Below are 26,117 nucleotides of genomic sequence, written 5' to 3' on the forward strand. Positions count from 1 at the left end.
TTATTTATCAATATTTGTCATTTTTAATTAATTTTAATTAAATACTTTTTTATTTTGTATTTAATAATATATTTATTATATTTATACTATTAATATTATAATATTATTTTCTTATTTAATTAATTAATTTTTTATTCGTATTTAATAATTTATTTACACGGGCAATACCGGAATAAAGCCGTTTTTATTTTGTATTTGATTAATTTATCTATTATTTATATTTTATAGTACATTTTCGTTTTTTGTCAAAATATCCTTTTTTAAAAAATCAATTAATCAAAAGCAATTTTAATTTTTTTAAATAATTTTTTTTCTGTTTAATATTTTACAAATTAACTCTTTTTTTTACAAAAATATTTTTTAAAAGAAATAAAAATTATTTTTATTTATTATATTTAATTTAATTTATTAGTAGGTATTTAAAAACAAATTTCAAAAACGTTTTTGCAAAATAACAGGTTTTTTTTATAAAAAAGTATTTTTAATAAAAAAAAAGAATTGCAGAATTTATTTATTTATTTATTTATTTTTTTTTATTTCTAAAATAACACGATGAATCATTCGAGAAACGGAATCAAATTTAATCAGTGGCAAATAAACGGACGAAAGAAATAGATTGACTTTAAACCAATCATGATTTGATAAAGATCATTTACCTAGACCTATAGAATATATAAAATAAGAATGAACCGAGAGGTGGAAGCCAAAGTGGAAATAAGTACAACTTATATTCGTCGGATCCCACGCAGTCTTTCGTTAGTCGTCAGTAAATTCGAGAAATTATAAAGTCTCCTCTAAAAACAATTTGAGAGGGAAAAAAAAAATTTTTTTCCATGTGATTTTGTTGCATTTTCACCAAAAAAAAAAAAAAATAAAAATAAAGAAAAAAAAGGAAAATAAGGAAAAAAGAAAAAAAAATACAAAATGTAATAAAATTGAAAACAATAATAATGCTCGTTAATTTCAATATTTGTGTTCAAAGTCAAATTCATCAACGCTTTGGAAATTAAATGCAAATTGAAAAGAAGATGAAAATTGAAACGGCTTTCAAAGAGTCAAATTTATTGCAAAAATATACCAGATATTATGGTGCTACGTCTGTGAAATTATTGTTTCTAATCTTCTCATTCTTATAAATAGATTTATATTGTTGAAACATACTTTTCACTCAGATTCAACTCTTTCCATCTTTTCTCAAGAATTACCTAAAAAAAAAAATAAAATAAAAACAAAAAAAGTAACAAAAATTTGATTTTAAAAAAGTGAGACAAAAAAAAAGAAATTAATTTACAATCGGTATTTCTTTTTTCATCAGAGATGAAAGAAAAAATAATTTCTCATTTTACAAAAGTTCCGTGAAAAAAAGTAAATTCTGTAAGTAGAAAAAAATACCAAAAAAAAAAGAATTAATAAAATAATTTTAAATAAATTAAAATAAAAATGTTATTAAAAATTGAATTAATTAAAATAATTTCAAATATAGAAAAAATAATTTTAAAGAAATTAAAATAAAAAAATTTATTAACAATATTAAAAATGTTGAATAAATTTCAAATAAAAAAAAAATAATTATAAATAAACTCTAAAATTGAATAAAATTATTTAAAAAGAAAAGAAAAATAAATTTTTAATTTAATTTTTCATGAATAAATTTTTGAAATTTTCTTTTCTAATGGAAAATTTAGAATAAAAACAAAAAGTGAATTAAAGAAGAAGAAGAAGAAAAAAAAAATGCAGGGCGTACTGAGTATTCAAACAGCGCGTGGTTTTGGTGAATCCAGTGAATTTGTCACAAAACGTAGTTGTATTTCATTTTTATTTGCCATTGGATTTTTGTGTCTTCTCGGTGGTTTTATGCTTGGACGTTTTGCCGTTCATCGAACATTTATGGCACGTGCTGAACGTACACGATTGGAATTTGCCAATAATGGCCTTGAAATAACTGAATATTTTCAAAATAGTATCATTGAATTTCTTCATGATGGAAAATTTTATCAAAATCACAGTCAACAAGAAAATGAAAATTTTCCCTATAATTTTTTTGCCGAATTTCAACATTTTTTCAATTATTACGATCAATATAAATCATGTTCCATTGGTAAAATTCAAGGATCAAGAGAATCGGGTGAGTTTTCTATAATTTTTTCACAAAAAAAATTTTAATTACAAAAACTAACAAAAAAATTTGACGAAATTTTTTTCAAACATTTTTGTTTATTTTAATTCAAAAAAAAAAAATGGGAAGAAAAATTCTAGAAAAATAAAAATAAATTATTAAAATAGATGAAATTTTTTTTTTTTGCAGATAGATTTGTGATTGTATCGTCAATTGAAAAGGAATTTCAAATAATAAAGGAAATAATACGTAGTTTAAGTAAAATTCATATTGAACAAAATTGGCATCCACGACGTACAATTATATTTTGCCTATGCCATGAATCGGCAAATGATTGTTATCATGAACTTTCTGATTATGTACAAACAAAAATTATTGCATTTATAACACATGAGGCTGTTGAAAATAATTTTACAAATATTAATAATTATTTATTGTCCAATGAAAATTGTCTTCATATAACTGGATCAAATATTGCAGCAACTGCCGTTCAACGTGCTGTTGATTTTGTAAAATTATCAAATTCATTTAATACATGCAATAATGAACAATTTTATTCATCGAAAGAAATAAATATTCCACAAGCAATTATTTCATTTGTGGTAAGTCGTGGTAAGCGAATTTTTTTTATTTAATATTTAATTAAAAGTCGATGTAAATATTTTTAACGTTTTTTTTTTTTTTTTTTTTTTAATAAATCATTCAAATTTGATGAAAAATAGTTTAAAAAAATAAATTTTTAAGTGTAGAAAATTGAATTTTTATTACAGAATTCAAAACAAAATAACAATTCACTTATTAGAGATGATTTGGTAAAAAATAGAAAAATAATTGCGCAAATAATTGCATTAAGTGTTTGGAGATTGTCGGAAAGTATAATTCTCCCATGGAATTCAAAATATTTGAATGGAACACTTTTTCGAAATCTTGTAAAATTAGAACCGTCACGACTCTTCGAGAATCAACGTAAGCATAATTTTATAAAATAAATAATATTATTAATATATTAATTAATATTAATTAAAAAAATTTAAAAATTTTATAATAAAAATAAATAATTAAATTTTGAAAATAAATTTCAGAGTATCAGAAGATAATAGATTTAAATAAATTAATGGACGAAATTACCAGCTTCGTAGAAAATCTCAATTCTATGGAAATAATCAAGTAAACAATTATAAAATTAATCCTTAATTTTAATTTAATGTAATTTTTATTTATCTTTATTCAACCACAAATATATTTTAAACTATAATAATTAATCAACTAAAATAATTTATCTATTTTATTAAAATTCAATTTTTTTTCTTCATTAAAATAACAAATTTAGTTTCATTAAAATTATTTAATTAGAAAATTATCTATTTTATTAACATTACATTTTTTTTTTTTTCATTAAAATAACAAAAGTTTCATTAAAACAATTTAAATTGAAAATTAAAATACAATTTCAATTAAAAATATAATTGAATAATTAAAATACAATTTCAATTAAAAATTTAATTGAATAATTAAAATACAATTTCAATTAAAAATTGAATTGAATAATTAAAATATAGTTTCAATAATTGAAAATTTTCTTTCAATAAATAAAAAAAAAATTAATTTTCAGTCTCTTGGACGCAAGAATTGCAAATGATCGACTATTGGATTTAGACAGAACTTTTCTTTGTCTCAGCAATCAAGAAACATTACAACGACTAAGAGAATGTTATAAAAATTTAAATGGAATTTCCCGAGCTTGAATATTGTTGATATTTATAAATGTGAAGAAAAAAATTCAAGCTTAGGTTACATTCTCCATTTTTTTTTTTTTTTTTTTTTTTTTTACAAGAATATTATTGACTTGTATTTTTATTTTCCTCGTTTTTTTTTTTCTTAAGACAAATTTTTACAATTCTTCAATATTATTTTTACAACGCAATCTCAAAACATAAAACATATGTTACAAATATAAATATATATTTATAAAATTTTATATATATATATATATATAAAATTATATAGCTATTACACACAGTTTTCTAGGAAAAAATACAAATCTTTTTTATTATTCATTTACACTCAACACAAAACTAATATAAAGATTTTGTACTTTTTACAAAAAAAAAAAAAAAAAATTTTATCACAAAATTGATAGAGAAAATATTTTTAAGTCTTTATACCTTTTATTTATGTAAAAAAAAAAATTTATAACTGAAATAATACGACAAAAAATTTATAATAATGAAAAATTATTAATTAATAATTATAAATATATATATATTAATTTGTATTTTATAAATTAAAATAAATTATTTTCTCAACAATCAGGAATTATTTGATTTTTTAAAAAATTTATTTTAAAATTAATTAATTATTTATAAATAAAATTTGTTTTTTTTAAAATTATCACCTTTTTCTTTCTGGGTATATATATAATATTTATAAATGAATGGATGTTGCTCCAAACATTATTTCCCTTTCAAATTGTTCGGCTTTAAGTGTACCGTCAATTGATTTGCAATCGGGATTAAATACTGAATAAGCGCTGACTTCTCCCTTTTTTTTTGGACTCGTTCTTGTATTAATCCAAATTAGATAAAAACTCGAAATAATAAAATAAATAGCGCCAAATTCAATTCGTAAAGCAAGAATATAAAGTGTTAACCATAGTGAAAAATATAAAAAATATACTGTCCATGTTATTGCCGGATGAGAGGAAGTTGATTCGACACTTTCATCTGATAAAATACTTTCCATATCCTCGTTATCTTTATTGTTATCATCATTATCATTTTTATCCTCACAATGCAATGGCTCACGATCCTTTAAAAATTACGTGATTTATAAATTTAATGTAAACAAAGTAAAATTCCCCTTCAAATTGTATTTTTATAATAAAAATGTAAATTCGATCAGTAAAACACGAAAAATTAATAATAATTAATATAATAATAATAATAATGATACCTGAATATAAATTTAAAATTACAAATTGGTCAAATTTAAAATTAAAAAATAACATTTTTTGTTTTACCTTTCTTTACTTTTTTTATTAAAATAATAATTTAATAATTGTGACGCGATCTAAAGAATGGGACCTTAGAAGCAAAAAAAATTATAGGTTATGTTTTGAAATTTTTAAGACGTTCAAATTGTAATATTTTTGTCTTCATTGCATCCAAAATAAAAAAAAAAACTGATTTCATTTTTACAAAAAACAAAACTAAACTTTTAATTCAAACATAACCTATAATTTATTTGCTTCCGGACCCTTTTTTTCAGATCGCATTACATTTAATGTTTTAAAAACTTTTTTTTATATACAATTTTTACAAATATTATTGAGATAAACTGAAATAGAAAATATTTTTAAAAATCCCAGCATTCAAATATGCAAATTGCAAATGTAAACTTTTGGATATTTAAAAATAAATAAATTCACAGGAAGAAAAGGAAAAAAATACAATTCAAAATATTTATATTTTACTTCTATTTTTATATATAAACTTCTAAATAAATCAATAAATTTTATATATATATATACCTCAGCCTCTGTTGGATTTTCCCTGAATCTGTACCTATCCCAAAATAGTAAATCTTTGATTTTACTTTTAGCCGTTTCAATCATTTCTTTTTTTCGTTTTTTATTACGGTAAGTCGCCAATTTTGTATCCATATATAATTAAAATCACAATAATTATATATTAAATACAGAATAATTATATTTTATCCCACAAAAAGATGTCAATTTTTCTTTTAATTTTCCTAACCTCTCTTTTGTTGTTTTCACAATTTATGATATTTATTATACAACCGTTTATTTATTTTTTTTTTAATATATCGTAATTTTACTTTATTCTTTCTTTTACGATAAGCAATAATAATTAAACATTTAACTGGTTGGATTTTTCTTGGGGGAAAAAAAATCAACTCTCGAGAAACCTAACCTTACCTACGTCAATAATACCCACGTGTCACATTCGAAGTATAGTGCGTTTTGTATATATGTATATATGTGATATAAATTTTTTAACCACTACAACTATCATGGTCACCTCGTGGTCCGTGAAGGGAGAAAAAGGCGCAATTGTACAAACTTGCATCATTTATAAAGCAGGTTTTAAAATTTATTTCCGCTTCACTGACTTGATTTTGATTCAACACCTGCTACTGTTTGTACATTTTAGGAAAAAAAATTGACATTTTTCTTTAATTGCATCTTTTAATTGTAAACAACACTGCGTCTTGAGGTTATACGCGAATAAATATAAAAACGCAATTTTGATTTTTTCATTTTTAATTCGTGACTTTTAATTCTACTTTGACACATATCGAAATATATATATATAAATATATAGGTATGTATAATAGTGTATTATTTATTATTTAAAATAATTTAATTCTATTTTTTGCATTTATTCGTGATTTTTTTTTATAGTCATAAAAAAATATAGATATTTATTATATTTTTATATTGTATTGTTATTATATTGTAATTATTATTATTATTATTTTATTATTATTATTATTATTACATTTAATATTATATTTATTTATTAAAAAATCGATTTGTTTTTGTCACAAAAAAGAATTTTTTATATTTTTAAAATAATTAGCAGAAATGGGATTTGCATATTTTCGAAATTTTTTTTTGTAATAACATTTTTTGACCTTTAAAATGTGCCTTTCTTGAAAATTTTAAAAATATAATAACAATAAAAAAGTAGTACAAAATAAAATAATAAATTTAGCGTAAAATTGTTTTTTAAATGTTCGCAATAACAAAAAAATTAGTACCTGAAGGTTTTATTTGAATATTTACAAATACAACTACAGTGAAAAAAAAATTGAATTTCGTATATCCGTGTATTATTTCTATATTATTTTTATATATATTTAATTTATTTATTTTTTACAATTTTTCCATTGTTATTGTTAAAAAAAAATTCAAATTGTTACAGTTTCGGAAACAATGAATTTAGAAATAAATACTAATGGTAAATTTGAAAATGATATTAACAGCCAAAATGAAAAAATTTCATTTGCTCAAAAGAGAAATGCATCGACAGGTAAATTTGACGAATTAAATCAACCGGAAGGAAGAGTTTTGGTACTTTATACCGGAGGCACTATTGGAATGATAAGAAATGAAACTGGAGGTATAATAATTATTTAAATTTATATTTATATTTCAATTTTCAAATTATTTTCAAAATAATAATAATAATAATAATTTTAAAATTCATTTTTATTAAACGATAAATTTTATACAATTTTCAAATAATCGTATTCTTTTAATCTTTTTTTAAAATTATTTTTATAAATTATTATTTATATATATAATTTATATATAATTATATAAATCTAATAAATTCAATAATAAAAAATCATTTAATTTAATAATTTATAATAAATATATTTATATTTATGTTATTTTAATAAAAAAAAAAAAATTTGAAATATTTTTCTAGTTAATATGAAAAACAATTTTGAAATTAGAATTTATTTTAGTTTTTGTTATTGAAATATAGTAAAATTTTGCTTACCTATTAACGCACGATTGTGTAATATTTATTTTTATTTATTCTAGCCTTAGCACCAGTTGCAAATGCATTTGTCAATAATTTAAGACGATATCCTCACATGCATGATAAAGAATATGCAGACGAAAGATTTGGTTCATTGGGTCCTTTAGTCTTACCGTGAGATTTTATATTTTAATTTTTCACGCTCTTTTTTTTTTTTAATAAAATTACAATAATTAATAATAATAATAATAATAATATTTTAAAAAAAGGGGGCGAAATTAAAAATCATAATTTCAAAATTGTAAAATTTTCTTTTTATTATAGAATTTCTTCTGAACATAAACGACGAGTAATTTATAATGTCATTGAATATTCGCCACTTTGCGATTCCAGTGATATGACAATGGACGATTGGATTCGTATTGCTAAGGATATTAAAGTACGTGACTTATTAAATTTTAATAAATATAACAAATATTAATAAAAGGAAATTTTTTCTTTAATTTTAAAAGTTCATACGGTCAATTATTTTTATTTTGCAATTTGCAGAATTATTTTTTTATTACAAAAATTTGTTTTTTTATTAATTTAGGTTTTTATTAATTTAGTTTTTTATTTAATTAAATTTGTTTTTTATTAACAAATAATACAATTAATAATAAATTAATAATTTACTACAATTATTATTATTACAATTAATAATTTAGTATTATTATTATTATTATTATTATTATTACGATTAATTAATACAATTATCAGAACGTCGTACCTGATTTGTAAAATTTCTAATTTTAATTTAATATTTTATTTAATTTTTTTTTAATTTCATACAGTAAAAAAAATTATATAATTAATAAAATGCTTGGTCTGTCCTTCTGGCCTAACTTGAAGTTGGCCTTTTCTGATTTCACGTGTTTTTTTGAATAGTAATCTTATGACGTGTCAAATTTTGACAATTCTTTTTCTCATTTTTGCCAAAGTTGTATAATTGTGTTTCCAAATTTCGGAATAAGTTTCTTTAAAATTCCAAATTCGAAAATTCAATTCACGAAGCTGAAGTACACAACGTTTACCAATGAAATTTTTTTTAAAGTTGTATATTGATTCAAAAATTGTATACAAATACAAAAAATTTATGATGAGAAAAAAGATGCGCCAGGAAATTTCGTACAAGATAGTAATTTGAAAAAAATTTATTTTTAAGGTACCAGGTGCCAACGAATGCCTATTAAATATTAATTATAAAAACACAGGCCTCGAATCAACTTAAAGACACTAAAAGTCGTTTTAGTTGATTTATATTCCAAAAAAAAGTGGATTTGTTTTTTATTTTAACAAAAATATTTTACAGATTTTTATATAAAAAATTTTTTTTTTAATATTAATCCTTTTCGAAGGGTTAAAGTTAAAATTTTTAGAAATTATTAAATTTCAAAAGATATTGTTAATTTTCAAACAATTATTAAATTTTACAGAACTAAAAATAATTTATCAAACAATTTTTGGGAAACTTTTTTTAAATTTAATTGAATTTTCAAAGATTTAAAATTGAGATTTTTGAAATTAAGGCCATCCGGGAGAAAATAATGGTTTTGTAGATTTCTTCTCATTTGAAAAAAATTGAATATTTTAGGTTGTAATTTTTTGGAAATAATAGAGGAAGGTACCCTGCCAGGGGCTCTTCTCGGAATTTTGCAAAATCTTGATAAATAATTATTGAAAAAAATGTTTAAACATTGGCAAAAAGGGGTTTCGTAAATTACTTCTCATCTTTAAAGGATAAAGTATTTCGAGTTGGCATTTGGAGGAATAATAGAGGAAGGGTCACTGAGTGGGGCTCTTCTCCATTTTTGCAATAATATTGTGAGGAAATTATTTTATTAAAGATTTAAAGTGGAGTAATTTGGGGTAAGTTAGTTCAGCAGCGGCCACTAGCTAAAATTGGCGCCACCTTCTGGGCCACTGACACATAGATTCAATGTCTGTGTGCTCGCCTCCCCTACTGTTCCCACTTCTGTCAAAAATCCAACTTTTATAATCACGATTTTCAATACTTTTCAACAAAATTACTTGTAAAAATGGAGATGATTCTTAATCAGCTCGCCCTCATCTAATTAATCCGACAAATCCGAACAAGATATTTCAAGTTATTTACGAGTAATATCTCGCGCGGGAAAACACTTTTAGGTTAGGGATTTTTCCCGGATGGCCTTAATTGAAACTTTAAGTGTTTTTTAATTAAAATTTTAGATGATTTCACTAAAAATTTATTAGAAAAAGAGGACAAAATACAATAATTTGAAAATCATTTTTAATTAAAAAATGGTTTCAGATAGTTGAAATTTCAAAGAATATTATTAAAATAGTTAAAAATAATTGAATTTCCTTAGAGTTATAATTGAAATTATTAAATTTCAAACAAAAAAATTTTCGATGGAAAATTTTAGAAATAATTAAATTTTAGATGCTTTTAAATTCAAATTATTGAAAATTCAATTAATTTTGAATTCAAATTTTGGAAAATAATTGAATATTAGTTAATTTTGAATTGAAAATTTGGAAAACAATTGAATTTCAGTTTAAATTTTGGAAAATAATTGTACTTTCGTTGAATTTTAGTTGATTTTGAAGTGAAATTTTCGAAAATTATTGAATTGAAAATTTGGAAAATAATTGAATTTTAGTTGATTTTGAATGGAAAATTTTGAAAATAATTGAATTTCAGTTTAAATTTTGGAAAATAATTGTAAGTACTTTAGTTGAATTTTAGTTGATTTTGAATTGAAATTTTTGAAATTTATTGAATTATAGTAGATTTTGAATTAAAAATTTTCGAAAATTATTGAATTGAAAATTTGGAAAATAATTGAATTTTAGTTGATTTTGAATTGAAAATTTTGAAAATAATTGAATTTTAGTTGATTTTGAATTGAAAATTTTTAAAATAATTGTAAGTACTTTAGTTGAATTTTAGTTGATTTTGAATTGAAATTTTCGAAAATTTTTGAATTATAGTAGATTTTGAATTAAGGGGGGAACACCAGTTGTAACTCAAAAAATAATGCTTTTTTCAAGAATATTTTCCAAAAGAACAATGAATCTTTTTAAAGAATACTATTTATTAGTTAAAAGTACATGTAAAAAGCTGTAATTTAAAAGAAAAAAAAAATTTTTTTAACAAAAACTTTTGGAGATATGAGCCATTGAAGTGGCGTCTTAAGAAAAAAGGCGAATTGCGGTGACCAGCATTCTGCAAGTATACTTCGTCTGAAATACAAAAATGAAATTGATTTACATTTATTATAAGATTATCTAGTTCGTGATCGAAGGATTTAAAAAAAAAAAAAAATTTGACAAAATGGCGACCTGTCAAAGTCAAAAGTATGATTTTCGTTAAAAAAATACGGTCGATTTTCAGCTATATAAAAAAAAGTTTTGATTAAAAAAAAAAATCCTTCGATCACGAACTAGACTTATATGTGTAAATGAAGCACACTAAATTTTAAATAAATCGGTTTAATGGTATTCTAGTAATCGTGGTCACCGACTTGGAAAATGTCATTTTGAGAAAAACGCATTAAAAGTTTCAACTTACTTTTTTTTGTTCAGAAGAAATTTTGTTTCTAAGTTACAAAGAGTCATCGATTCCTGGACCATATAATAACTCTTCCGCAGTGGTTGCCGTTTCTAAATCATAGGAAAAGGCCATCTGTCGTTAGGGTCAGGTATGGCTGGCCACCTTGTATGAAGCCACGGGACGCGCCGCTGCAGTGTTCTGTATATCTCATTTATTTTTCACCGGATCAACTTTGAAATTTACAGACACATTTCTAAATATGTATACTTTAAGAAAATGCACCAAAAAAAAAATCGATATTTCGAAAGTTACAACTGGTGTTCCCCCCTTAAAAATTTTCGAAAATTATTGAATTGAAAATTTGGAAAATAATTGAATTTTAGTTGATTTTGAATTGAAAATTTTGAAAATAAATGAATTTCAGTTTAAATTTTGGAAAATAATTGTACTTTAGTTGAATTTTAGTTGATTTTGAATTGAAATATTCGAAAATTATTGAATTATAGTAGATTTTGAATTAAAAATTTTCGAAAATTATTGAATTGAAAATTTGGAAAAGAATTGAATTTTAGTTGATTTTGAATTGAAAATTTTGAAAATAATTGAATTTCAATTTAAATTTTAAAAAACGATTGAATTTTTATTGATTTTAAATTAAAAATTTTTAAAAATAATTGAATTTCATTGAAAATTTTGGGAAATAATTGAATTTTAATTGAAATTTTGGATAATAATTTAATTTAAGTTCATTTTTGATTGAAAATTTGCATAATTAATTTTGAATAGAAATTTTAGAAAATAATTGAATTTTATTTCATTTTAAATAGAAAACTTGGTAAATAATTAAATTTTAAATTGAAAATTTTGGATAATTATTGAATTTTTAATTGATTTTGAATTAAAATTTTGGATAATAATTTAATTTAAGTTCATTTTTGATTGAAAATTTGCATAATTAATTTTGAATAGAAATTTTAGAAAATAATTGAATTTTATTTCATTTTAAATTGAAAACTTGGTAAATAATTAAATTTTAATTTGAAAATTTTGGATAATTATTGAATTTTTAATTAATTTTTTATTAAAATTTCGGGTAATAATTGAATTTTAGTTTATTTTGAATTGAAATTTTCAAAAAATAATTCAATTTTATTGTGATATTTTTTTTTTTAAATTATAAACAATTGTTAAATTTCATAAAAATTTTAATTGAAAAATAATTTTGATATAATTGAATTTGTGATGTATTTCATTAAAATTATTAAAAATAATTAATTTAGTCAAGAATCATTTTAGTTAAAAATTTGTTAAATAATTGAATTGAAGAAGATCTGAAGAAGATATAAATTTTATACTAAAAAAATGTATTTTATTTACATTTTTTTCAAATGTAAAAAAAATGTCGCATTTTATTAAAATAAGTCGATAAAAGTCGTATTTTTGAAAAAAGTCGGAAAAAGTCGTATAATCCGAGGCCTGTAAACATATAATTTTCATTATTATCATTCAATATGTAATAATATTCTAATAAATTAAATTATTATTGATAATATTAATCTTTAATTTCTTTATAACAAACAATTAAATACTCAATTTGGCTCGCTTGCGCGCGTTTAATTTTGCTAGTATATAAATAATTATATGAATTAATTTTTTCATTAATTATTTTATTTTTTTTTTTCAAAGGAATATTATGAATTTTTCGATGGTTTCGTCGTTCTTCATGGCACTGATACAATGAGCTATACGGCTTCAGCTTTATCATTTATGTTGGAAGCGCTTGGAAAAATAATTGTCATAACTGGATCGCAATTGCCAATTTTTGATTCGCGAAGCGATGGACTTGATAATTTTCTCTCGTCCCTTGTAATTGCGGCAAATTATAATATTCCTGAGGTTTGTATTTTTTTTGGTACACGACTATTGCGCGGAAATCGCACGAGTAAACTGTCAACGCAAGCTTTTGATGCTTTCAATTCTCTGAATTCTCCACCTCTCGCCGTCACTGGTATTCGAGTGGAAGGTAGTTAAATTATTTTTTATTACAAAAATTTTAATTAATTTTTTTTTTTTTTTTAATAATTTTAAATTATTAAAATTTTTGAATAATTGTTTTCATTTAATTAAATTATACTGAAAATTTTGAGAGCTTTTTGAAATTCACGATTTATAATTAATTTCAATAAAATAATTTAGGTAATTAATTAATGCGTAGTTTTTTTTTTTTTTTATTTAAATAAATCTTCATTTTTTTTCTGTTTAGAAAATAAATTTTTTTTTTTCTATAGGTAATAATTAAAAAGACATTTTTTTTTTATTACAGTGGATTATCCATCTATTTTTCGCTCTGGTGCTTTGGAGAAATTTCACGTTCACACAAATTTAAGTCGTAATGTTGGCTTGTTGAGACTTTTTCCAAGCATCACTGGTGAATTGGTGAAAGCTTTTTTGCGACCTCCAACTGAGGGAGTTGTATTGCAAAGTTATGGAGCTGGAAATATTCCAAGTAATCGACATGATATTATTACGGCAATTAAAGAAGCGACAACGCGCGGTGTTATTATTGTTAATATTACACAATGCGCAACTGGTAGTGTTGACAATATTTATGAGGCTGGACAAATTCTCGTCGATGCTGGTAAATTAATTTAATTAAATTCAATTTACAATTTTATTAATTAATAAAAATGAACTAAAAATTTTTCAATCTACAAAAATGAACTTAAAATTTTTCAATCTACAAAAATAATAATAATTAGTAAATTAATAATTTAATAATAAAATTAAAAATAGTTAATTAATTATTTTTTAACAATAATATTAGGTGTAATTTCCGGCTATGATATGACACCGGAAGCGGCATTAACGAAACTGTCGTATGTATTATCGAAAAAAGAATGGGAAACTGAAATGAAACGAACAATGATGCAGACTAATTTACGAGGTGAATTAACTGGAGGTAGACCTCCGAAAAAACATGATCCAGATCTTATTGAAGCTGTTGCACATTCTCTTCATGCGAGTTCGCCAAAAGAGCGTACTCAATTGGTTTCAATTTTATTTCCTGCGATGTTGTCTGCCGCTGTTGTCGCTCGTGATCTTGTCAAATTGGAGTCTTTAAAAGAATACGTTAGTTATGCAAATTAATTTTTTTTTTTTAATATTTATATTTACATGAATAATATTTAATTAACGGAATTTAAACCAAATTTTCATTAACAGAATTTCTATTTAATACAAAAAGGTATTTTAAAACTATGTTTTTTTAAATAAAAAAAGGCTAGGGGACCAAATTAAAATTCTTTGTGAAAATTTGGTTAATTGGAGAATAGTAATTAAAAGAGTATAGAGATAAATAATTTAGAGAAATTTTTAGAAATATTTAGAAAATATTTTCTTTTTTTTTCGCAGGGGGCTGATATTTCGCAAACAAACGCTGATGGTCGCACAGCTTTGCATGTTGCTTGCTGTGAAGGTGATGTTCACGTTGTTCGTCGTCTTTTGCAAATGGGAGCAATTGTTCATGCAAAAGATCGATTCAATCGAACTCCATTGATTGACGCCATTGAATATGATCATCACGAGGTATTGATAAAATTTTTTTTTTTCACATAATTACAATACTTAGTTATTTAATTATTTAACAAAATTTTTAAATAAAATTCTTCTCTAAATTAATTTTTTTTTTCAATAATTTTAATGAAATTCTTCGAAAATTCAATTATTTAAAGTATTTTCACAAATTAAAAATTTGTGAAATTCAATAATTGTCTAAAATTTGAAAAAGAAATAAAATTATCAAAATTTATAATTCAATATCAGTTGAAATTCAGTTTTTTTTTTAAATTTTCAATTTCAAATATTTCTAAAATTTTCTATTCTAAAACTTTATGAAATTTAATAATTTCAACTATAATTGGAATTCAATTATTTTTAATGATTTTTTTAATAATATTCTTTAAAAATTCAATTAGCTGAAAACATTTTTGAAGTAGAAAATTTTAAAATTCAATTTTTTTTCTATAATTTCTAATAAATTCTTTATCAACAGAAATCACCAAAATTTCAGTCACTAATCACTTGAAGTTTAATTATTTTCAAAAATTGCAATTTAAAATTTTCTAAAATTTTTTAACCAATACTTTTTGAAATTTAATAAAATTTCTACCACAACTCTTCTGAAATTCAATTATTTTTAATAATTATGAAAATAATCTACAAAAATTCAATTATTTGAAAGTATTTTTCAATTAAAATCTTTTGAAATTTAATTTTTGTCTGTCATTTCTAATAAATTCTTTAGCAACAAAAATCGTAGAAAATTTCTATTTAAAATCATTTGAATTTCAATTATTTTCAAAAATTTCAATTAAAAATCACCTGAATTTCAATTATTTTCAAAAATTTTAATTTAAAATCTTCTAAAATTGAATTATTTTTAAAATTCAACAACAGAAATCACAGAAAATTTCAATGAAAAATCATTTAAAGTTCAATTATTTTCAAAAATCTGAATTTTTCAATTAAAAATTTTATAAATTTTAAAAAGTTCTAAAAATTTCAAATGTAACTTTTTAAAATTTAATTAATTATAATAATTTTTAGGATATTTTTTTAAAAATTCAATAATTTGAAATTATTTTTCAATTAAAAATTTTTGAAATTCAATTTTTGGTGTAATTTCAAAAAAATTCTTCAAGAACAGAAATTATCTAAAAATTTCAATAAAAAAACACTTGAAGTTTAATTATTTTCAAAAATCTGAATTTTTCAATTAAAAATTTTATAAATTTTAAAAAGTTCTAAAAATTTCAAATGTAACTTTTTAAAATTTAATTATTTATAATAATTTTTAGGATATTTTTTTAAAAATTCAATAATTTGAAATTATTTTTCAATTAAAAATTTTTGAAATTCAATTTTTGGTGTAATTTCAAAAAAATTCTTCAAGAACAGAAATTATCTAAAAATTTCAATAAAAAAACACTTGAAGTTTAATTATTTTCAAAAATTGCAATATAAAATTTTCTAAAATTTTTAACTAATACTTTTTGAAATTTAATAAAATTTCTACCACAACTCTTCTGAAATTCAATTATTTTTAATAATTTTTAAAATAATTTACAAAAAATCAATTATTTGAAAGTATTTTTCAATTTTAAAAACTTTTGAAATTCAATTTTTGTCTGTGATTTCTAATAAATTCTTTAGCAACAAAAATCGTAGAAAATTTCTATTTAAAATCACTTGAATTTCAATTATTTTCAAAAATTTCAATTTAAAATCTTTTAAAATTGAATTATTTTTAAAATTCAACAACAGAAATCACAGAAAATGTCAATGAAAAATCATTTAAAGTTCAATTATTTTCAAAAATCTGAATTTTTCAATTAAATATTTTATAAATTTAAAAAATTTCTAAAAATTTCAAATTTAACTTTCCAAAATTCAATTATTTATTATAATTTTTAGAATATTTTTTAAAAATTCAATAATTTGCAATTATTGTTTAATTAAAAATTTTTTAAATGCAATTTTTTTTTGTAATTTCTAAAAAATTCTTCAGGAACAGAAATTATCTAAAAATTTCAATAAAAAAACACTTGAAGTTTAATTATTTTCAAAAAATTTTAATTGTAAATATTCGAAAATTCAATTATTTTTAATAATTTTAATATTTCATTAAAACAAAAAAAAGCTTTCAAATTTTAGAGGTCGCTGATTAAATAAATAAAATAATAAATAATATAATTGATTATTAATAAATATTTAAAATAAATAAATATAAATATAAATATAAATATAATATAATAATAAATATTTAAATATTTATTTATTAATAAATATTTTTATCTTGAATAAATAAATTTAACTAATTATTAATTTGCAGATAATTCGATTATTACGTCAATGTGGTGCGCATCTTCACGAACGACCAAAAGTCCTCGGTGAAAAATTATGTACAGCGGCGGCAGTTGGAAATATTACTCGATTAATTTCCTATTTATTGGCCGGTGGAAATCTCTCAGAAGCTGATATTTCTGGACGTACGGCTCTACATCTTGCAGTATTACACAATCATACAGCTTGTATTAAATTTCTCATGAAAAATAAAGTGGATTTAACGAAAAAGGACGCAATGGGACAAACACCTGTTAATGTCGCCGAACTAGCAAAATCTCTCGACTCATTGAAATTAATGACGGAATCAAGTATTTTTAATAATTTATCACTTGACAATTAACGATTTTATTTATCTAGAATTGGAAATTATTTTTAATTTCAAATAATCAATTACATGAGAAATAAATTTCACAGCAATTTAACTTAAATAATAACTATTATTATTGATATACAAATAAAAATATTTCCCAAAGTAATTGATTATTTGAATCAATTTATTTTTTTTTAGTAAAATTTTTGTTTATAAGTAAATTGAAATCTCATATATATTTATTTTGTTATATAATTCGAAGATTTCTGTATCTTCATTAATATTTTCCATTTTTCACACAGAAAAACTGTTAATTTCTTCTCATAATTCTTTTCTTCTAAACTTACCAAAAGAAATAATTTTTCCCGAAAAAAAAATGTACATAAAAATAATTTTTGAAAATAACTAACCATCTTTTTAGAAAAAATTTACAGAAAATAATATTATTAGTTAAATTTTCTATTTTATAATTAACAATAACCAAAAGTTTAAAGTTACCAAATAAAAAATATATATATATTGAAAAGTATATAAAAAATTGTTGCAAAGAAAAAACAAGGTGATAAATAATGATTACATTAAAATTTTGTTAAAACTTTAAAAAAAAAACTTGTAATAACAAAACATTTATGTATAAAGTAGAAAAATATTATTCTTATTTATTATTATTGACTATATATGTATATATATGAAACAAATGCGAAGGTTGTACAAAAATAAAATGTTCTAATTAACAACTAAAGAAAACTTAACAGTCTTAATGAATTGGCAATTATTTGTTGCGAGACAGGACACGATTTATATGTGGCATCACAATCTTTTTGTGATCCCTGACCCGTTGTAATTGCATCCATAAGAACACTTCCATTAACGAATTGTTCAAACCAACTGTGACTGCAAAAAAGCCCACAAAAAAAATTTCCTTATTCAAAATTTTATTAAGAAATTTAAAAAAAAATTTTTTTAATTATTTTTTGAATTAAATCAATTTTTAGTCAGTTTTTAAAAATTAAAATTGGCTAATCAAAATATGGAGGACAAATTAATATAATTGTTGTTGCAAAGAAAAAAATTAATTATTAAAAAAAAATTTTTTTTAAAATTTTAATAATAAAAAATTATTGAGAATATAATTTACCTGACGACACCGTCGATAATTTTGTCTGTACTCGTTGGATTGTCCGTGTGTTTAATTGTCGTTACCATTGAGCATAATATTCGTTGAACGCAAGGTGTAACGAGTTTGTTATTAGACAATGCTTCATTAACCGTATTACCCAAATTCCACAACTGGAGATCTTCATCCATTCCTAAAATTGAAAAAAAAAATGGAATTTCAATTTTGGAAAAATTAAAAACAAAAAAAAACTCAAATCCAGAGGACAAACTATTATAAAAATTAGTGTCCGAGACAAATTTTAAAATAATTTTTAAGTTTAAAAATAATTAATTAATTAATTTAATTTAAAAAAAATTATTAATTTTATATATAAATAATTTTTAGAATTTTTAAATAATAATTTAAAATTATTTTTTAAGAAACAATTATGTTTTTATATTTAATATATTTTATAATTTTTTAATTTTTTAATTTTAGTACTTCGGTACAAAAAGGGCAATTTTTTTTTGTAAGTTAGTTAACATGTAAATAAATAATATTATTTATAATAATAAAATTTTAATAATTTATAACAGTATTTAGGTATAAAAAAAAATTGTGTAAACTGTATAAATGATAATTTAAAGCTCATAAAAAAATTAATAAAATAAAAATTTACTTTTTTGTAAATAATTTATTAAACTTTAGTCTGTTTAATTTTTTGCTAAAATTTGACTAATAAAAATAAAAATAATAAATGTTAAAATAATAAACATTAAAATAATAAAAATAATAAAAAGAATAAAAATTAAAATAATAAAAATAATAAAAATAATAAAAATTAAAATAATAAAAATAATTAATAATAATAATAATAATAATAATATTGTTGATAAAAAAATTGAAACTCACGAAATCGTTGTCCTGGTGTTTTAGGTGGTACTGTCATTGGTTTAAAAAATAGTGGCACAATAAAGGCACTCGTGGCTAATAAAATTCCCATCACAACAATTCCCTGTGTGTTAACTGACAACAATGGTGTTGGCAATCCACTTTTACCGTCTTTATTATTTAGTGGAAGAGTTATGAATGGAACTGACAAATCTAATTCAATCTAAAAAAAAAGGAAAAGAAAGGGGGAAACTACAATCTTAAAAAATATTAATAAGTAATTTATTATTATTAATTTTACAATTAATTAATTTATTTTATAATTTTTAAATATTAAATAAAAACAAACACTTCCATTTCGATGAAACATTTTTTTTTCTAATTGTTTAAATAATTATAATTATAGTTTTAAAATAAATTGCTTTTTTCTCAACGTAACTTGATACGAAATTAAAATTTTTTTTATTTAAATTTATTAATGTAAAATTAAGAAATATTTAATTATTACATATATTAAAGAATAATAATAAAAAAATTTAAAAAAAATACTAAATTGAAACTATTAAAGGGCTCGTAATATATTTTTGTTATCAAAATTAAAAAAAAACAATTCCAAAAATTGAAATAAAAAAAAAATTTTCAAAAATTGAATTAAAAAAAACCCTTGTTTTTTCACATGAAAAATAAATATATTTTTTATTATTAAAATTTATTTTAAGCTTACGTCAATTTTACCGTCGTTTGAATCAAATGAAATGAAACGTCCAGGTGAAAATTTTTGACCAAATCCAGAAACTGAATTTATCAAATTTCCACATTTGAAAATATTCAATGGCTCAAGAATGTAAAATAGTGAAATTAAAATCACATGTGTTCGCGATTTACCCATTTTTTTAAAAGCTAAAAAAATATTTAATTTAATAATAAAATAAAAAAAAATAATAAATTTTCTTTTTTTTTCCCCAAAAAACACAATACACTCACTATTTTTTTTTTTTGCTAGAAAAGAATTGAAATTGATGTACACAATAATCCGACAAGTTTATCTATGAACCAGGAAATTCCTGGTGGTATCCTATATGTATATACCTTCTGCCCACTCTTTTTGCAAAAAAAAAAAAAAAAAAATTAACAAAATGACAAGAATAGAAATTGTCGTGTGAAAAATAATCGTGTATTTGTTTTGCAAAAGATTTTATGATCCTTGAATGCGGATGTTAAAAATTAACAACAACCAATTATAAACACATTTCACGAAGTTCATTTATTATTTTTTCTTCCGGAAGAGAAATATAATCACTTTCTTTTTCTTCTTTATTTATTTATTTTTTTTAAAATAATTTTCTGAACTAACATACCATAACCGACTAACAATAATATTTCTCTTTTAAATTTGAAAAAAAAATTGTGATAAACTTTCTGTTTTTATATTCGTGAATTACAATTTTGGGAATTGTAATTTTTTTCGCCCCATTTCTCTTTTTGCTCGAGGTTTATATTTTATTTGTAAAATTTCGAAATTAAAAAAAATTTCTAAATTCGAATTTGAAATTTTTTTTTTAATTTATTAAAAAATATAATTAATAAATAAATTAAATATTAAAATAAAATTAAATAAATAATAAATAAATTTATTATTTGTTTATTTATTAAACAATAGTTAATTCGATTAGAAATCTATTAAAATTTTAAGAAAAGAATTTTCTTTCTCCTTCATAATTTTTATAATTTTTCGTATAGTAAGAAATTTAAATATACAATTTTTTTTTACAATTTAATTAATTAATATTAATGAATATTACAAAAATTTAAAAAGTATTAATAATAATTATTATTATTTTTATGATTTAGGTACTGGAAGTCCTTTGGTACAAAGTATAATAATAATTATTATTATTTTTAATTTATCACTCGGCGATATTTAATAATAATAATAATTATTATTATTATAAAAATTAAAATAAAAAATAAAGAACAAAAATATTGAAAATTTTTTTTTAAATCTAAAAAATCTAAAATCTAAATTAAAAAATATATTAAAAAGAAAAAAATTAAAAACGTTAAAAATAAATATTCTTCAAGACGTATTAAAAAAAAAAACAATCAACTGCACAATAAAATTCATCATAATATAAATTTTTCAAAAAAAACAATAATAAAATAATTATATAGAAAATAATTTTTCTCTCTTGTCACCTCTAAAAGAGACTTTGAAATATATAATTGAAAATAATTGAAAAAAATTAGTGACGATAAGATTCAAAATGCAAAAGCAACGAGGCGTAATTTTTTTTCTTTTTTTCTTTTTTAGGCACAAAGGAAACTAAAGATTTGGATAATTTTCTTGCAGGACGCAACGTCAAATAATAATCATCATCATCATCTTGTTGAGACATAAAAATGCATTCTTTTCAAAGAATGTAAAAAAAATCCATAATAATAATATTATTATTAAAAGACAAGACAAAGGCAAAATTAGAAATTGAGCGAGAGTTTGTAAAAGTTAGTAATAGCTGTTGCAAAAGAGGAATTATTTCAGCTTGGAGACAAAAATTCCTGAAGAGGGTCTTTTATATATTTTTCTCTCTCTTTCTCTCTGTTGCATTTATTTTCTGAAAGAAATTGTCTTTTTTTTTTTAATATACTTTACTATGAAGAGAAGAAGTTACGCATCGTGGACATCCTCTCTGGAAATCTGACAATGAAAGCGAAACCGGGGGACAATTATTTCCCCTATGTCCAATTGTTTCGGATAATGACCAAAAGCCTCGTGTGTTACTATAAATTTCTGGAATTTTTTCTCAAACACTCAGTCGTCGAAAAGAAAAGTGTTCAAGATTTTCGTTTTTTATTTTTTTTTTCATTAAAAGGCTCTGTATTATATTTTCTTTTGGACTTAAAAAAAGGTTTTTATATTATTTTCAAATTTTTTTAGATTTTGGATATTTATATATATTGACATTTTTTTTTCTAAATTTTATAGATTTGTTTGTGAAATTTATATTTTCTTTTTTTTGAAATTTATTTCTATTTTATTTATTTATTATTTATTTTTAAAATTATTTTGTTTGTTCGGAAAAAATTTGGAAATCTAATAGAAAATAGATAAATAATTATTAATTTAGAAAATAATTTAATAAATAAAATTTGTTAATTTTCAGATGGGCCGAATAAACATAAAAATTTTCGCAGCTTTAGTTATATTCAATTTTGGATTTGTTCTCTGTGTTCCGAAATTCGAACTCAATGGGTAAAAGTTCAAATTACTTGATAAAAAAAAAAAAATAACGATTAATAAATTTTTTTTAAAATGCTTTTGATTAAAATTATTAGAAAAATAATTTACTAGTAAATACTAACTTGATTAAAGAAACAATAAATTAAAAAAAAAAAAAAAATAGTAAAAATTATACTAGTGTTTTAATTAAAATGTGAAAAAATTAATTTTCTAATTTTTAGTTTTGGAAAACATTTTTTTTTTTTATTTATTTTTTATGAATAACATTTTTTTTTTTTATTTTAAATTTTAGATTTATTCCAAGTTCCGTGGATTATTTAACAAAATCATCGACAAAATCACGTGATCAAATAGCTGTTGCTTCGCAAAGATCGGATGTTTCAAGTGAATCCAAAGATTCTTCAGCAAAACTCACGTCGTCGGAGAAAAATGATATTTCCGATCGGAATCAAGAGCCACGATTTGGTTTCACCAATGTCGGTGGAACGGGAACCGTAAGTGTTTTTCTTTTTTAATTACAAAAAAAAAAAATTTTTTAACTGAAAATTAAATTAAATTTAAAAAAATATATTTTTTTTTGCTGTAAAAAGTAAAAATTACTAAATAAAATTCAATTTTTCTTTTTTTCAGGGTTACGGTGTCTCCTCCTATGCACCAGCGAAAATCGATTTAGGTGGACTTTTATTGGGTGCCGTTATTGGAATTGGAACTGTTTTAGTGATACCAAAATTATTGTACATTGTCTCAGGAAATTATGGCGCCTACGCAAGAAGTAAGTTGAAAGTTATTTTTCTTTAAAATATATATTTTTTTAATTAAATATTTTGGCATAGTTTAATGATCAGAAAAATTTTTAGGAAATAATTAAATTTCATAGAATTGAAAAGAAATTCATTAAATAATTTTAGATAGCATTTTTTAGAAATAATTGAATTTTTCAATTAAAAATTTTATAAATTAAAAATTCTAAAAAAAAAATCATCAAATAAAATTACTAAAAATTACAAATAAAAAAATTACTTGAAATTCAATTATTTTTTTTAAAAAATCTGATAATTAAATTTCGCCGAATTAAAAATGAATTTTTATCAAATAATTTTAAATAGCATTCTTTTTAAGTAATTGAATTTTCAAAAATTTGCAATTAAAAATTTTGAAAATAATTGAAGTTCAAGTGATTTTTGATTGAAATTTTTGGGGATTTCTGTTGCTGAAGAATTTATTAGAAATGACAGACAAAAATTGAATTTCAAAAATTATTATTTAAAAAATGATTTTTATTAAATTTTTGAAGAATATTATAAAAATTATTAAGAATAATTGAATTTTTGAAGAATAAATTTTACATAATTGAAAATAATAATTGAAAATAAAAAATAATAATAATTGAAAATAATTTAATTTTCGAATATTTACAATCTATATTTTTGAAAATAATGAAAGTTCAAAAATTATTTGTTTTAAATTTTTAGTGATTTTTGTTGCTGAACAATTTATTAGAAATTAGAGACAAAAATTTGAAATTCACAAATTTTTAATTGAAAAATACTTTAAATAATTCAAATTTCGAATGATATTATAATTTTTATAATTTTCATTAAAAGTAATTGAATTTCGAAAAAGTTGCAGTTGAAATGATTAAAATATCAAAAATTTTAAATTAAAATTTTTGAAAATAATTGAATTTCCAGTGAGTTTGAATTGATATTTTTGGTAATTTTATTTTTCGATTTCTTTTTTTAAATTTTAAACAATTATTGAATTTTTAAATTAAAAAATAGATTTAAAAAGTTTTAAATGGAAATTTTTGAAATAATTAAATTTAAAAATTTTCAATGTTTATATTAAAATTTTTGAAAATAAAAATGAATAAATAAATTGAATAAATGTTATAGTTGAAATGATTGAATTGATAAGTTGAATTTTGAAATTTTTCATAATTTTATTTTCTGATTTTGTTTTAAATTTCAAACTATTGGAATTTCCTAAAATTTTCAATTTAAAAAAATAGATTACAATAATTAAATTTGTGAAGAATTTAATTAAAATTATTGAATATAATTAATTTAGAAATGAATTTTACTAAAAATTTGTTAAATAATTAAAATTAAAAAAAAGAAGATCTGAAAAACATCTGCATTGCATTCCAAAAAAAATTTGTATTTTGTTGACAATTTTCCTTAAAAAAAATCGAAAAAATAAATCGAAAAACTTCAATTTTATTAAAATAATTCAAGAAAAATCGTATTTCAAAAAAAAAAAGTAGAAAAAATCTTACATTCCAAGACTTGTCTCATAATTCTCTTAAATTTTTTTTTTTACAGGCGACGAAGGTGGCATTATGCAAACAATGACAAAATTGGACGATGCACTTGGTCGTCATGGAATTGATACAACATCATGTATGCAAAGAATGGTATGTTCATATTCAAAACGTGCTGCTGTTGCAGTTCGCGAGGCAGCAATTGAATCAAATGAAACCCAAGAAGAAATTTCAACATTAGATCGAATGGTCGATGGACTGTCGACAAATCAAATTTTACGAACAGCACTTCAAGGTACAGCAATTCAAGAAGCCGTCGATTCAGGTCGTTCAGGAGAAAATTGTGCCCGAGCATATCCACAATGTGGTTTTTCATTAGAAACAATTTTCTCCCTCATGTCACATGTAATGTCCGCCATGTCTTCCGCCGATAATCCAACAATAAAAACCAAAGCCTCCACAACAACATCCGACGTTCATTGATGATAATTAATTTTTACCATTATTTATAATATATTATACAAAGTACATGTGTGACGAAATAAAATTAATTATTTTTTTAAATTACAATACAAAAAAACCATGGAAAATAAATAAAAAAATATTAAAATTTATATTCATTTATTTAATTCTCAAGTTTTTTTTTTCCTCGAAAATTTACATCTTTCAATATATTCCAACACTCTTTTTTTTTTTTTTATAATTAAGAAAAAAAATTCTCACTCTCTGTACAGTATCTACAATTTTTTTTTTTTTTTTTTTTTTGCTATTTACAATTAAAACTCTGTAATATTTATTATTCGCTAAAACATTTTTTCTTTTTTATCACAAATATTGTACTTTTCATTAACAGGGTTGCCACAGACTTGAAAAATCTGGAATTGTCAGGGAAATTTTTTTTTTTAGTCATGGAAAATCTGTAAATGTCAGGGAATTTTTATCAAAAAAAAAAATTCAAACAATAATTAAAATTTACAGATTTCGATCTTTTCAATTTTGAATTCGATTCAATCTTTTCTTTTTTTTTTTTAATAATTGAATTTAAAAATCTGACGATTCAATTTTAGAGTTTTTATTTGAAACTTTTTTAAATAATTGGATTTTTAAAGAAATATGAAAATTATTAAAAAAAATAATTGAATTTTGGAAGAGATGCAATTGAAATTTTTAGAAATAAAAAGAGAAAAAGAAAAAAAAAAAAAGAAT

At 20.9% G+C, this 26,117-nt stretch overlaps 5 protein-coding genes across 9 annotated transcripts; 3 read left to right on the forward strand and 2 right to left on the reverse strand.

The window, feature by feature from the left end:
• The first annotated feature begins 1,236 nt into the window (after positions 1 to 1,236).
• Positions 1,237 to 4,443, forward strand: LOC127281316 (uncharacterized). Its single transcript, XM_051304973.1, has 6 exons — positions 1,237 to 1,374; positions 1,686 to 2,125; positions 2,306 to 2,718; positions 2,887 to 3,082; positions 3,199 to 3,283; positions 3,729 to 4,443. Exons 2-6 carry the CDS (start codon positions 1,732 to 1,734, stop codon positions 3,859 to 3,861), a joined length of 1,221 nt encoding a protein of 406 aa, XP_051160930.1. The 5' UTR covers positions 1,237 to 1,374; positions 1,686 to 1,731; the 3' UTR covers positions 3,862 to 4,443.
• Positions 4,444 to 4,501: 58 nt separating this feature from the next.
• On the reverse strand, positions 4,502 to 6,055 carry LOC127281322 (uncharacterized). The gene is made up of 2 exons (XM_051304979.1): positions 5,646 to 6,055; positions 4,502 to 4,924 (listed from the first exon to the last, which is right to left on the reverse strand). Exons 1-2 carry the CDS (start codon positions 5,775 to 5,777, stop codon positions 4,541 to 4,543), a joined length of 516 nt encoding a protein of 171 aa, XP_051160936.1. The 5' UTR covers positions 5,778 to 6,055; the 3' UTR covers positions 4,502 to 4,540.
• Positions 5,646 to 17,557, forward strand: LOC127281315 (L-asparaginase 1). Of its 5 annotated transcripts, none has more exons than XM_051304969.1 (9): positions 5,646 to 5,753; positions 7,063 to 7,260; positions 7,692 to 7,803; positions 7,954 to 8,068; positions 12,893 to 13,229; positions 13,530 to 13,844; positions 14,031 to 14,335; positions 14,618 to 14,791; positions 17,097 to 17,557. In XM_051304969.1, the coding sequence occupies exons 2-9, from the start codon at positions 7,074 to 7,076 to the stop codon at positions 17,448 to 17,450; spliced, it is 1,899 nt and encodes a 632-aa protein (XP_051160926.1). In that variant the 5' UTR covers positions 5,646 to 5,753; positions 7,063 to 7,073; the 3' UTR covers positions 17,451 to 17,557. The 5 variants fall into 5 exon arrangements, with proteins under 5 accessions (XP_051160926.1, XP_051160929.1, XP_051160927.1 ...); XM_051304972.1 differs by having other exon boundaries at positions 5,656 to 5,753; positions 7,171 to 7,260; positions 17,097 to 17,556; XM_051304970.1 differs by lacking the exon at positions 5,646 to 5,753 and adding an exon at positions 6,157 to 6,459.
• An 82-nt stretch (positions 17,558 to 17,639) lies between these two features.
• On the reverse strand, positions 17,640 to 20,435 carry LOC127281320 (uncharacterized). Its single transcript, XM_051304976.1, has 4 exons — positions 20,135 to 20,435; positions 19,432 to 19,633; positions 18,559 to 18,730; positions 17,640 to 18,314 (listed from the first exon to the last, which is right to left on the reverse strand). Exons 1-4 carry the CDS (start codon positions 20,297 to 20,299, stop codon positions 18,158 to 18,160), a joined length of 696 nt encoding a protein of 231 aa, XP_051160933.1. The 5' UTR covers positions 20,300 to 20,435; the 3' UTR covers positions 17,640 to 18,157.
• Positions 20,436 to 21,835: 1,400 nt separating this feature from the next.
• LOC127281319 (uncharacterized) lies at positions 21,836 to 25,525 on the forward strand. Its single transcript, XM_051304975.1, has 5 exons — positions 21,836 to 22,316; positions 22,572 to 22,660; positions 22,941 to 23,142; positions 23,279 to 23,420; positions 24,973 to 25,525. The coding sequence occupies exons 2-5, from the start codon at positions 22,572 to 22,574 to the stop codon at positions 25,392 to 25,394; spliced, it is 855 nt and encodes a 284-aa protein (XP_051160932.1). The 5' UTR covers positions 21,836 to 22,316; the 3' UTR covers positions 25,395 to 25,525.
• The last annotated feature ends 592 nt before the right edge of the window (positions 25,526 to 26,117 follow it).

Source organism: Leptopilina boulardi, unplaced genomic scaffold (genome assembly GCF_019393585.1).
Source record: "Leptopilina boulardi isolate dan_hultmark-lab unplaced genomic scaffold, ZJU_Lbou_2.1 LbouV2_266, whole genome shotgun sequence".
Classification (NCBI taxonomy): Eukaryota; Metazoa; Arthropoda; class Insecta; order Hymenoptera; family Figitidae; genus Leptopilina; species Leptopilina boulardi.